Source organism: Tachypleus tridentatus, chromosome 4, assembly GCF_004210375.1.
Source record: "Tachypleus tridentatus isolate NWPU-2018 chromosome 4, ASM421037v1, whole genome shotgun sequence".
Classification (NCBI taxonomy): domain Eukaryota; kingdom Metazoa; phylum Arthropoda; class Merostomata; order Xiphosura; family Limulidae; genus Tachypleus; species Tachypleus tridentatus.
This window is the reverse complement of record NC_134828.1, coordinates 100,227,294-100,239,463: the sequence shown is the minus strand read 5'-3', so window position 1 is coordinate 100,239,463 and position 12,170 is coordinate 100,227,294. Positions and strand designations below refer to the sequence as shown.

General features: G+C 34.1%; 1 protein-coding gene across 1 annotated transcript in view; it reads left to right on the top strand.

Moving 5' to 3' along the window:
• Positions 1 to 12,170, top strand: part of LOC143249766 (semaphorin-5A-like) — a 170,601-nt gene that overhangs the window by 113,708 nt on the left and 44,723 nt on the right. Inside the window, 1 exon segment of the mRNA XM_076500155.1 lies at positions 7,883 to 8,226. Coding sequence (XP_076356270.1) covers positions 8,079 to 8,226 — 148 coding nt within the window. The 5' untranslated portion in view covers positions 7,883 to 8,078.

Below are 12,170 nucleotides of genomic sequence, written 5' to 3'. Positions count from 1 at the left end.
ACTTTATCCCATCCTTGTTGTTTCTGGGCACATGTTCATTTCTTGTAAGAATATTGGTTACATGTATCAAGGACGTCCTTGAAGGTTGCCCCGTGTTACAATTTTGGTAACAGTTCATGTTTAAGTTTCAGGATTTTAGTTTGTGTAGAAACGCTCAACTTGTGTTATTAAAGGTTTCAAATTGCAGGCTTATAAGAGTGCTCCAATTTTCAGGTCACAAAACCCTACAATCGGAGAACGCTAAATCTCTGTAGTATAGTACAATGGATTTTTTTTGGTAAGTTTACAACGCGTTTGAGGTAAAAAAACATTAACTGGCTTAATTAGTAAGTTTGTAATTTAATTCTCTAATTTAAGAACTGGTTGAAAATTCAAAATTCTCCCAATTTTCCTACTTCTGTCAAAATTGTAGTGTAGAGTGACGTATCGTTCTAGTTTGCTTGCACGTGCTTCGCAGTAAGCACACGTGGTTTGACTTAGTGCTTCTAGTGAGTTTGTCGAAGTTGAAAATGTACACGTGCAGGCAGCACATACATAATTTAAGTCGTAAAGTGCCTGGCTGGCCAAATGCGGGATGGGGGGTGCGTCTTTGAACAGAATGGGCAACGCTGGAGACAGCTGTTTAAGGGGCTGTGAGTCTCCCGTGTTAGTGTTTCGTAAATGACTTTAAACGTCCTTCCCCCTAGGCGTCAAATCTATGCTGTGTTTAAAGTTAAATTCGAATACAAAGGGTCATGTGTCAATAAATACGATGCTTAATTTGAAATGATAATTGATAATACTTATATTTATACATTTGTTTGGAAGATCATGATATATACGGAGTGCACAGCGTTTTCTTGTTCTGTAAATATCTATAACTTCCATAATTATCTTACGGAAAATTCAAAGGAAAAGTCTAAAACCAGTAGTTCATTTAACAACTTAAAATACCTTTTATGTTTTCTGCTCGTGTGGAGCGTGACTTTTGAAACCATTTTCAAATTCATACAGTCTGCAAAATAAGCGAGAACTGCGTCACTTATCGTTGTAGTGACAGGTGAACAGAACAAGCCAAAATCAGAGTAACTGATGTAATTTGATTTGTTAAAGAGTTAATAATTTACTCATTCTGAGTAGTATATATTAAAGGATTCTGGTAGTAACACGGAAATTAACTGAATGTATGTAGCTTCGCAGTTTCAGAACCCTGTTAAAATTTGTAAACTCACGGATTTATATAAGGCTTTAGCGACTTACACTAACATAAAGAAGTTACTTAAGTTGAGAAAAGTGCTGTATATAACACAGTGTTATGTGTTTGTAAGTTTATCTGGCACAGTCCTTCAGCAGAGGTTTATAATAACATAGAAACACTATTTAGAGCACAGCTTCTCAAGTTGTAGTTTATACCATTAGTATGTACTTTGATTTTTTGAAACGCACTATACGTTATTTTGAAGATCCCGTATCGTCCGTCACCCAGTCTGCGCGTGCTATTTTTTGCTCTTGACCGTATGTAATGTAGTGGAACCTGTCAAACGGTCACTTTTCCCAGCTGTTTACGAAGTAGATGGTTAACGTGGACAAACTTCTTCTCTATGCGAAGGAAAAACAAACTCCACAAAGTTGAAAGTGATAAATCGTAAAACTCGCTGAAACTAAATCTCTTTCGGTTTCTAGGATATTTCATTCTGTATAAATAAATATCAACAGCACATTCACTGAGTTTGTCATAACTAGTGAATTATGTTTCACAGAAAAAAATATATATGTACGTAACGGTATTTAATGAATATGCAAGTTTCGATACAAGAAACTGACGTTCATATATCAGACATTATCTTTTTCGCTCGGTTCCTTATCGAAATAACTGTATCTACGTACAAGTTTTTATACCAAAACGTACAGAAGTTTAAAAAAGCAAAAACAAACTAAGCATTACTAGTATTCGTTGTGCCACAAGATTTGTTGAACTTAAATTGATCTGTCTGTAAATATAGAACTTAACATGATTCACCTGAAAAAAAAACACAACAAAATTGTTAGTTTTTATATTTTAATGTATCAGCACATAAGCTACCGTTTCTCCGTAAAACCGAAATGTACCAAAAATAAAGCGCTGTAAATATATACCAAAACTGTTAAATATATGTCATCAAATATTGAACGAGACTCAGAAATTAGAAGCGCTTTCTTAATCCTGGCGTCTCTGTGCCCAGGTCAGGTCCAGGACAAAAAGCGGATTTCCAATTTCCTCCATCAACTCAGTGCCTTGTTAATTGTACGCCTGTAAACTCACGTCCAATGTTTTCTTTTGTTCTCGGCGAAGGGCTGGGAGTAGGGGAAGGGGTATACTTGCCACTCAAGTGTTATAACCCTTCCAGCATTGTACACTGCCTTCCTTGTTATAGATGACTTGACCAATAAGGTCACCACTTTGTCTATATTCTCCACCCCCCTTCCCAACCCATGGGTTATACTTAGCTAGCGAATCTTTCCAACTTAGAATATGTCAGTGTGACTTATCAAATAATGAGTAAATGAATGAGTTTTTCATATGGTAAGTTGTAATAATATAAGTGTAATTAGGCTTTTTTAAAAATAAAACATGAGTAAGGCAACTGATTACAAATATTTGTTAATTATTTTTGCCATTAGGCTTAGGTTAGCCTAACCAACAATATAATATTCATTTTAGTAAAAATAACAATCGGATGTGTGTTTTTGTTGAGTTTGTTTGTTTTTTTCAAGATACACACAGTCCTTTCATAGAAATGCTCTTGGACTTTGCTAAAACTAGATAATGGTTTGTAACTTGTTCAAGTGACAGTGAAATCTAATGTCTGCTTTTCTTTGAAGTTAGCTTTGTCAGAAATACTATTTTGCATTCTTAACTAGAATAAGGATATTTAGGATAGTATAAATACCCTTAATAAGCCAATACTCGTGAAATATTAATGGAATAACGGTTGAAAATATCGTTGATAAAGATGTGATTTAGTGTAACCAAATGTTACTTACGTTTTTTATATATGGTTCTTTTATATTAATTGATAGCATTATATTCTCACTGTGTGTATGTCTCTCTTTGTGCAGGACAAACATAACTGATTTATAAGTTACTTAATAGTTTTGATCACGAGTTATTAATAATATTAGAATGTATTTATGACCGAAGATAGTTTAATTATAAAGCTAACAACCAGTCATTGGTGGCATCTGATACTAGTGTACTGGTGTTCAGTTTAAGGCGTTACGTATCTGTATTGCACTTATCGATAAGATAGGAATCCCAGAAAGTGATTACAGTTCATTCTTCATAGCCCTGTTTTTGTGTCAATGTGTAGTGTGACCACAAGATTAGCTGTGTAAACAAAACTCGATAACATCAAGTTACCTAGGGGCCATCGTGTTGTTTTATATCGGTACAGCACTGTTAATAATCACGGCGTTATCTCAGTTGTAAGTCTTGAGGGCTTACAACGATAAAATTTGATATTCGATTTTTGCAGGTAGTTCACTCTGCAACTTTGTGCTTAAACAGAAATAAACATTCGATAGTCGTGGTATCAACATATAAATTCAGTACTTCCCCATTAAAAAAAAAAAAAAAGATAACTTTACTAAATGTCATATTATTGTGGCATACCTCAAGAGTAATAAACTGCCCGATAACCCACGAAAGATTGTGTTGGACCTTCACAAGCAGATCGTTTTGTGTACATGTTAACTCATTACAATCAGGTCATTCAATTTTCTATTTTCAGTTTATTCTTTAACACTCCTACGAAAAGTGGGGCCTAATAGGCCCCAGAGCAACTTGAAAGGTTATTAATATTAGGTTAATAATTTTGTATTTAAATGAAATTGCCATTTAAATCCATTAATGAATGGATTAACAAGATTCCCACTGTCCCTATCTACTATCTAGCGAAACCACAGCCAGGGGAACGGGCTTGGAGAAATCAGGACTAGAAACGTCTTTTCGTAGGAGTGTTAAATCACACATTAAAGAAACCTTCCGTATGCTAACATTAACATTTTAATTTGAAACTCAAACATATTACTAATTACAACCTTCATTCAGTTATCAGTAGTTTGATTTCACGATCATAGCACTATTCGTAAGAATAGTAACCCACTTGGAAATATGATTACCAACATAACAGATATTTAAAAAAAAACAACATATGTTATAAGCTTAAACAAAAGTTCTGTAAATACCGTGTTTCTCCGATAATAAGACCTAGTGTGATTTTTGAGGATAATTTTAATATAAGCCCTACCCTTAAAATAAGCCCTAGTTAAGAAAGGCAGGAAGAGGAAAGAAATAAAAAAAAATTAATTTATTAATTAGTTTAATATTTAGTTAATTAGTTTGTTTAAGTATTAATCAGTTAGTTTAATAGTTTAATAATAGTTTATTTTAAATGGTTAGTTTAATAGTTTTACTTTGTAACTTCATTTTTTTAATATATCAAAATAAGACATCCCCCGAAAATAAACCCTAGTGTCATATTTTGGAGAAATTAATATAAGCCCTGTCTTATTTTCGATGAAACACGGTATTATCGCTAATTTCTGATTGAAACAACACACTTTCACAGCTTGGATCTAAACCTTGATCCTTACTTGCAATTATTACAATGTAGGTAAGAGACGAATACACACAAAACTTGGAAAAATAGAGTTTTTTTATGAAGCGGTTCTTTACTGTGTAATTTGTGTTCTTGATACATTTTATACAAATTTAAGGAGATTAACCCACTAGGTTATCACTGTTTGTTTCATGGGTTCTGGAAAACGTCTTATCAGCGCTGAACTGTGTTGTACTGTATGCCCCCTTAGCGCACGTGCTGCTTGAAAATGTAGTCGTCAAGTTTGTCTGAGGGCCACGTGAAACGCTCAGTCACTACCAGGGGGAGCTGACGCGTTAGGAAACACCTTGGTAAACAGCAGCCCTCGAATTTTTGTTGTTGAAACGTAACGTGTTTAAATGTGACTTTCTGGTAAGCTGAGCCAAAGTACTGGAAATTCGTTTGCTATAAACGCAGAATCGTCTTGTCGCTGTAAAGCTATCTAGCTAAAACTTTAGTACGTGAATTTTACGAAATGGACTATTGTGTAAAGTTGCTGAAGAAAAGTTTATAATGCGTTAGTGCTTGAAGTATGATGAGGTAAATTAATTGTTTAATTTCTTGTTATTTTTCATACTTTTCTCATAGAAACGTTATCAATATATTTTAATTGAAAGTACTTCTCATGTTTTTTTTGGTGTTTTTTTTGCAGTCGTGAAATCCAGTTAAACTTTTATTTTATAATTTTATATATAAGTTCCAAAAACAGTTAAAGTTGCCGCCTGAGTTTGCATTAAGACTATTAAACTATATTCAATTAATGATTTATAAGAAAATAATTCTAATGTAATGATTATGATAAGTCACGCCACCTTTCAGTATTTTATTTTTGGCGGGAAAGATACTGCTGAAGTTTTTTAATTTTATTTTTTTAAGTATTACGTAATTTCCGGTTAATTGTGTGGAATTTTGCTTGAAGTATTCTCAGTTTGGTTAGGGTTTGAACTCCAGGTGTTGTAATTTTGTGTTTTATTTTTTAAAGTAATATCAGTTTATGCCTCATTCCGTTTGACCTGGCTGTGACCGTATGAAAAAAAACATTCGTTGATATTAGAATGGTTAATGTCACATCGGTTATATAATAGCCCAAACATTACGTTAACAAAATCGTTTGTTTTTTTTGTAAGAAATTTCTTTACGTAATTCTAGATATCTTTTATAAATAAATAATTTTTGAATATAGTAATTGATAATTCCAAGTTACTTTTATACCTGTTACTACAAAATTATGGTATTTTATTTTGTTCCAATATTCAATATTTTTAGTCATAATAAATGTTACTCTAAGACTAGTGCCGATACGTAGTCAGGGCTGGAGGGATATTCATCAAATCGATTAGTTGGTATTTTCTGAATGAAAATGAGCTTCACTGCGGTCGACCAGGTTTAAGCACCACTTTTTGTGTAAGGTAAAGCAGGAAATGCTGTATATTGACAGTAATTAATACAGAGCCATCCATTTCGTCATAGCTCGGAACTTGTTCTTAACTTCATCCCGTTAGCAGTTTTATGTATGTACTGGACCGAAAGCAGTCGTGTTTTCTAGCCAATTAGCTAGTCTTGCTGTTTTACTGGCTTAGGCTCATCAGCATACTTGTAATAAATCAAGTTAATACTCAACTAGTACACATACCTAGTTCGTCTTTTCTCATTTCTTTTTGCGGTTCGCAGTTCTTTATTTGCGCCGTATTTTACAGACAAACAATAAGAAACAAAATAATTTTAAATACAACAAAACCTAAGGTATTCTTAGGAACATCTGTATTTAAAATGGTTTATTTTGCAAAGTTTTTTGAGAGCTTGAGCCAACAGACTTAAGTAACATGTTCTAATTCTTTAATAGTTAAGCATGTATTTAAAATATGTTAAAGAGCACCAGCGTATTTGCAAGTTGTAATAGCTAAATTCTAAAACTGTCGCCCTGATGATCTAAAAAAAAACACAAAAAAAACTTGAGTTAAAGGAAACTTCGATCTATCAACATATACCTGCAATATGCAGAACCAGAGTTCTTTCGCCCAATACCAAAATTCATCAGACCGGCTGAGATACGACAGACATAGTAGTGGACTAGATGATAGTTATCGGTTTTCATGGACGACTACCAATAACTGCTATTAGTCATTTTTACTTACAACGAATACTTAAACACGGGAGAATGAGGTAAATTTATTAAGTCTTAACACTTTGAGAAAAACAATTGAGTGATCTGTAGCTTATTAAATATCCTTTTTATTGTATAGTAGTATAACTCCAGTAGTTGAATATACACAGCTTATAGTGTACAAATAACGTTTTAATTTCTAATAAACGTTGTTATTGGAGAAGCAGGAGATGAATGAAGATTCCAGCCCTTAATATTAGTAACATATCTATCCGCTAATTGTTGGCCTTGTTTCTTCCACTTATTGTGAAATATTAGATTCTGTGCATTGTTGTAATTCAATCGCTCTAAACGATGCTAGTTCAGTTTCTCTTTAACAGTCGTTGAGTTTAATAGTTTCACGAGTTGCTTTAAAATATTTAGTTTAAAACAGCTGGTTTGGAAGTATATCGATCTTAGTGGCACCTGACTCTGCACGTACTGATCAGAGATAAGGCAACCAATCACCAGCGCCCTCTGCATGCGTGACCACTCTTAACTGAAGGCGAGATTTACTGTAAAAATTATAACGCTGTCACAAGTGCAAAGCATGTTCGTGGGTATATTCCTACTCGAACTTTGGACCTTTGCAGCACGATTATTATTAGAATGCGCCCGGCCCAACACTGGAAGAAAGTTTAATGTTAAAATATTAACTTGTTTTAGTTGGTCAGTACAGTATTTCAAACATTGCTTCTTTTTTTGAATATTCAGTGTGATTAAACATGAGCATTTCTTTATGCCGTTCGAAGCTTTATCATCTGGGTTCATAAACACCACCATCTGTGTTCAGTGTTAATTAACAATCCCATATTTATTCTGTTGATTCTCGAATATCTATCCTACTTAAAAATGGCTGGTTTTTATTTTTAAAAATAGGCTTATAACCTTAAAAAATAATTACAGGACTTTAGAATTTGAGTGTGACTTTTTGTCGTCAAAATGATTTGGTTTTCGTCAAGTGCTGATCAGAGATCACTGAACTGTGACAGTTTGATTGAGATTGGCTGACATGTAAGAAGTTCGACATTTACCTTTTTGTTTTTATATCCTCAATGCTTTATGTATCCAATCAAAAACTGTGCTTTTATTTAACTGTTTTTTTTTTTCTTTATTTCAGTCGATAACTGTAGTCTGCTGGTCGAAGACGTACTGATCTGAATCAAGAACTCTGGTGTGAAAAATACATTTGAATTTTTGAAAAGCCGTTAAAAACTACTAAACTTGTACAAGTGCTATGCTCATGTCTCCCAGAAGGTGACAAACACTGTTCCTTTGTTATACTAGGTTTTGCTGTGTTTTTATGTCAGTGCAATATGAGCCAACTTTATACACTGTCTCTGTGTTCTCCGAACAAGGATTTGAAGTGGATTATAGCTGTTCTGTTAGCCGGTCGATTACTTGTTTTAGCAGACTTAAGGCACACGACCCATGTTCGAGATTTCCGTCTGATACGATATGAAGGTAAGTAGTTTTTTTGTTTTATGCGCTACAAAGAATGGCCATTTTGATCGTGTTTAATCAATCGCGTACTGTTGAAATAGGATTTGTATATTTATTTATTCTCATGCAGCTATACTGGCAGTATATGAATCATATACACTGAATGCCTCGAGAAATAAAATGGTATTTGTTGTCTATTTTAGCGCAAAACTGTGCAGTGGATTATCTGTCCAGTTGACACCATATTTTAGCATTACAAGTCCGAAAGTTTACAGCTTACCCACTGTGGGACCCGTTGTAAAATATAAAACCAATTCAAGAACTCTAATTCCCGATTTAATTGGACACTGTGATACGTAAAATTGGAAAAAAACATGAATACGTATTAAATATATGCATTAAAACGATCGTTGTTAAGAAGAAATAGAATGTTATTCAACATTTTTTGTCCTTTTTGACAAATATTTTCATTTTTCTGGCCAAAAGTTGATTGATTTTTCTGTTCCAAATCTTAAAAAACTGTCGTAGAACACTGGAAACATAAAAAGACAGCCATACCCTGCTGCAAATGGTTCAGTTTTGATAAATGTAGACCATATGGATATGAACACTATGTAATATCCACTGAACGGAAGTTTCATATAACCAACAAAAGGGAACCTAAAGGTGTAAGGAAGGAAACTTCAGAAAAGTTGATGTTGACTTGGTTACTGAAGATGGCTATTCAGATGCTAATTAATTTCATTGTCGACTTTACTAAAATACTTTGCATAGGTCATCTGGTAAGTTTTATGTGTTCCTGCTCGATTTGAAATGCTTCGAATATTGTATGCACTGAAATACCTTTAATTTTTGGCCAAATTGACACAAAGCATTCGACACTCGTCCAAATAGATCGACTTTTGATCAACCAGTTTGGAAGTTGTACCAAAATCCGTTTGTTTTTTTATGCTGGTTTTAGACTCTTTAGACTAACCCAAATATGATCATTTTGAAACCTGATCTGAGTGTGTGAAAAATTGATAATGTCTTGAGGATTTTGGCCTGGATAAATTTATCAATGGTAGGATGCTTGTTCAGATCACTAGTTTGTAATTATCCTGGAGGTATTATATCAACTTTTCCTCATCTAATTTTGATCAGTATTTACCTTATACAAAAAATGCCCAAACTGGGCCACATGGGTAAAAATATCGATAAACATTATTATATAGACCTCGCTGTTTGTAGCATTAATGATCGTTACTAATTTGGAACAGTTCAGATTTATTTCTCTTTACCTCAATAATTTGTTTGTAGTCAAGCACAATGCTATACAATGGGCTATCTGTACTATGCCCATCACGGGTATTAAAAGCCGGTTTCTAATGTTACAAGTTCACAGACACATATACCGCTGTGCCACTGGTGGGCCTTTAAAGAACAATCGAAATTATTGTTGAAGTCAATAGACACGAGAAACGAACTGAGAATCTTAACTTTTCTGTTTGGCGAATTCCAATATCTTACTTATTCATATTCGTACCACCTTCATAAATCAGTTGAAATAAACTAGTTACTTCAATAAAAAATTCATTTATTCTCTACAAACCAACTATTTCGGAATTAAGTTGTTTTATTGTCTCGGATAAGAGTGCAAAATATTAATATTTAAAAGGCTTTAACTTGTGACTTGTTTTTGTTTTATTGAAATTAAATATTTACGTTATTTTTCATTGTTGTAAGCTGTATTTTGAATATTGTAATTTAGTTATTAGTTAGAGGGAGCTGCGTTAAGGTCAAAATGTTTAATAATATATGTCTAGAACATTCTAAAGATTTGATCTTTTCAAGAAATGCTTTACAAATACGAGAATCTAAATTAATAGAGAAAGGCTAGAAAATAGTTATTGTAACTGGTGTAGTGAACCAGTGTGTATTTAAGCGAAGTATTTGAGTCCGAGTTAGCTATCACTCATGAGTTACTTTGCACAAGGTGATTTTTACGTCAGTATAATGCAGTTAGCCCCTTTTGTACACGTGGCTTAAGTGTTGCCACGGTCTTAAAGCTTGTTAGTGTATTAAGGACGAGATAAACTAATTTATTGTGGTTTGAATTGCACTTGATTCTGAATTATTTTATAGCCACACGATTTAAAAGATCACGTCTACGAGACAATAACACTACAACAATATCATAGCTGCGTGTACAGAGAAAATAATCAAATACATGGATCATTCTATCCTGATAACACTCAAATCAGCGCGAATACTTGCGCATAAGTATTAATAAAATATTTTACCTGTAAGAAGTGTTATTTCTGGTAATTTTGTGCTGTAAAACGATAGCACAAGTTTGCTTTTGCAGGATACATGTTAGTATCTACTGTGAACTCAGGCTAAGCAGTAGTTAACATTAGTAAAGCTAAATGTTTTTCGTGATATATAAAACACTCGTTATCATTCGTCTACTGGGCTATGCATTCTTTACTTTAACCAATCGTCCAAAAGAATCTACCCAACAGTAGAAACCTTTACAACAGTAAAATTATACTCAGAATGAGTACCAAAAAGTATTTGAGACTGATAATTCATGTTGGTTTTCCAGTCAACACCAACGAAAGAACCAGTCTATTCACGTGTTTACTTTCACTGTTTTAGTTTTGAGAACTTCTACGTCATCGTTAACTCCGGATATGAGCAAATTGAAAAACAAGACCAGACTTCTCATGATGTGTGGTTCGAGTGTGGTATTTGAGTCGTCCTTCATTCACCACAAATAACCTGTATTTATTTCGGTGTTGAAATAATATTTGTATGCTCTTAATTTTTCAGAGTTTAACATTGTTGTAACACATTTTTCTGTTCGTGATACGTTTCCATTAACTCCGTTTGTTAAGTTATATTGTACTTTCCAGTTAGAACATATATTTATACTTGGTTTACAATATGTACAACTGTCGCCAGCATGTTTTGTTTTAACACAACCACACCAGGCTATCTGCTATGCACACCACGAGGATTCCAACCTCTGATTTTAGTGTTGAATAGTTCGTAAACTTACCCATCCTGAGACTAGTCAGTATGTTTGTTTGTTTTTGAATTTCGCGCAAAGCTACTCGTCTGCGCTAGCCGTCTCTAATTTTGCAGTGTAAGACTAGAGGGAAGGCAACTAGTCATCACCACCCACCGCCAACTCTTTTACCACTGAATAGTGAATTGAGCGTCACATTATAACGCCCTTACGACTGAAAGGGGCGAGCATGTTTGGAGTGACGGGGATTCGAGCCCGCAACCCTCGGATTACGAGTCGAGTGCCTTAACCACCTGGCCATGCCAGGCCAATAATCAATAGGACTTGTTACAAAGTCTGTTATATTAAACTTTAATCAATAGGACTTGTTACAAAGTCTGTTATATTAAACTTTTTCTCTCTCATGCTCATTACAAAATATTTTCTAATTCATTGATTGATTGATTTGTAGATGTATAAACTACTTAAACATATTCGTCATGCAAAGTTATGTATTTTTTTTTTCTTCAACGGGCGTGGATTTCGGAACATTAATAGGTCATTTAACTGTTCCTATACTTCATTTTTGTTGGCCCGGCATGGCCAGGTGGTTAAGGCACTCGACTCGTAATATGAAGGTCGCAGGTTCGAATCCCCGTCACACCAAACATGTTCGTCCTTTCAGCCGTGGGGGCATTATAATGTGACGGTCAATATCACTTCATTGGTAAGAGTAGCTCAAGAGTTGGCGGTGGGTGGTGATGACTAGCTGCCTTCCTCTAGTCTTACACTGCTAAATTAAGGACGTCTAGCGCAAATAGCTCTTATGTAGCTTTGCGCGAAATTCAAAACAAACCAATAATTTTTGTTTTTCTAAACGAGTACTGTTACGTTTTTTAAAGCCTGACCTTGTTACAAAATGTTGCTCTTCAATATATCTTAATTGTCGAACCCTGTCATAACAACATTATCA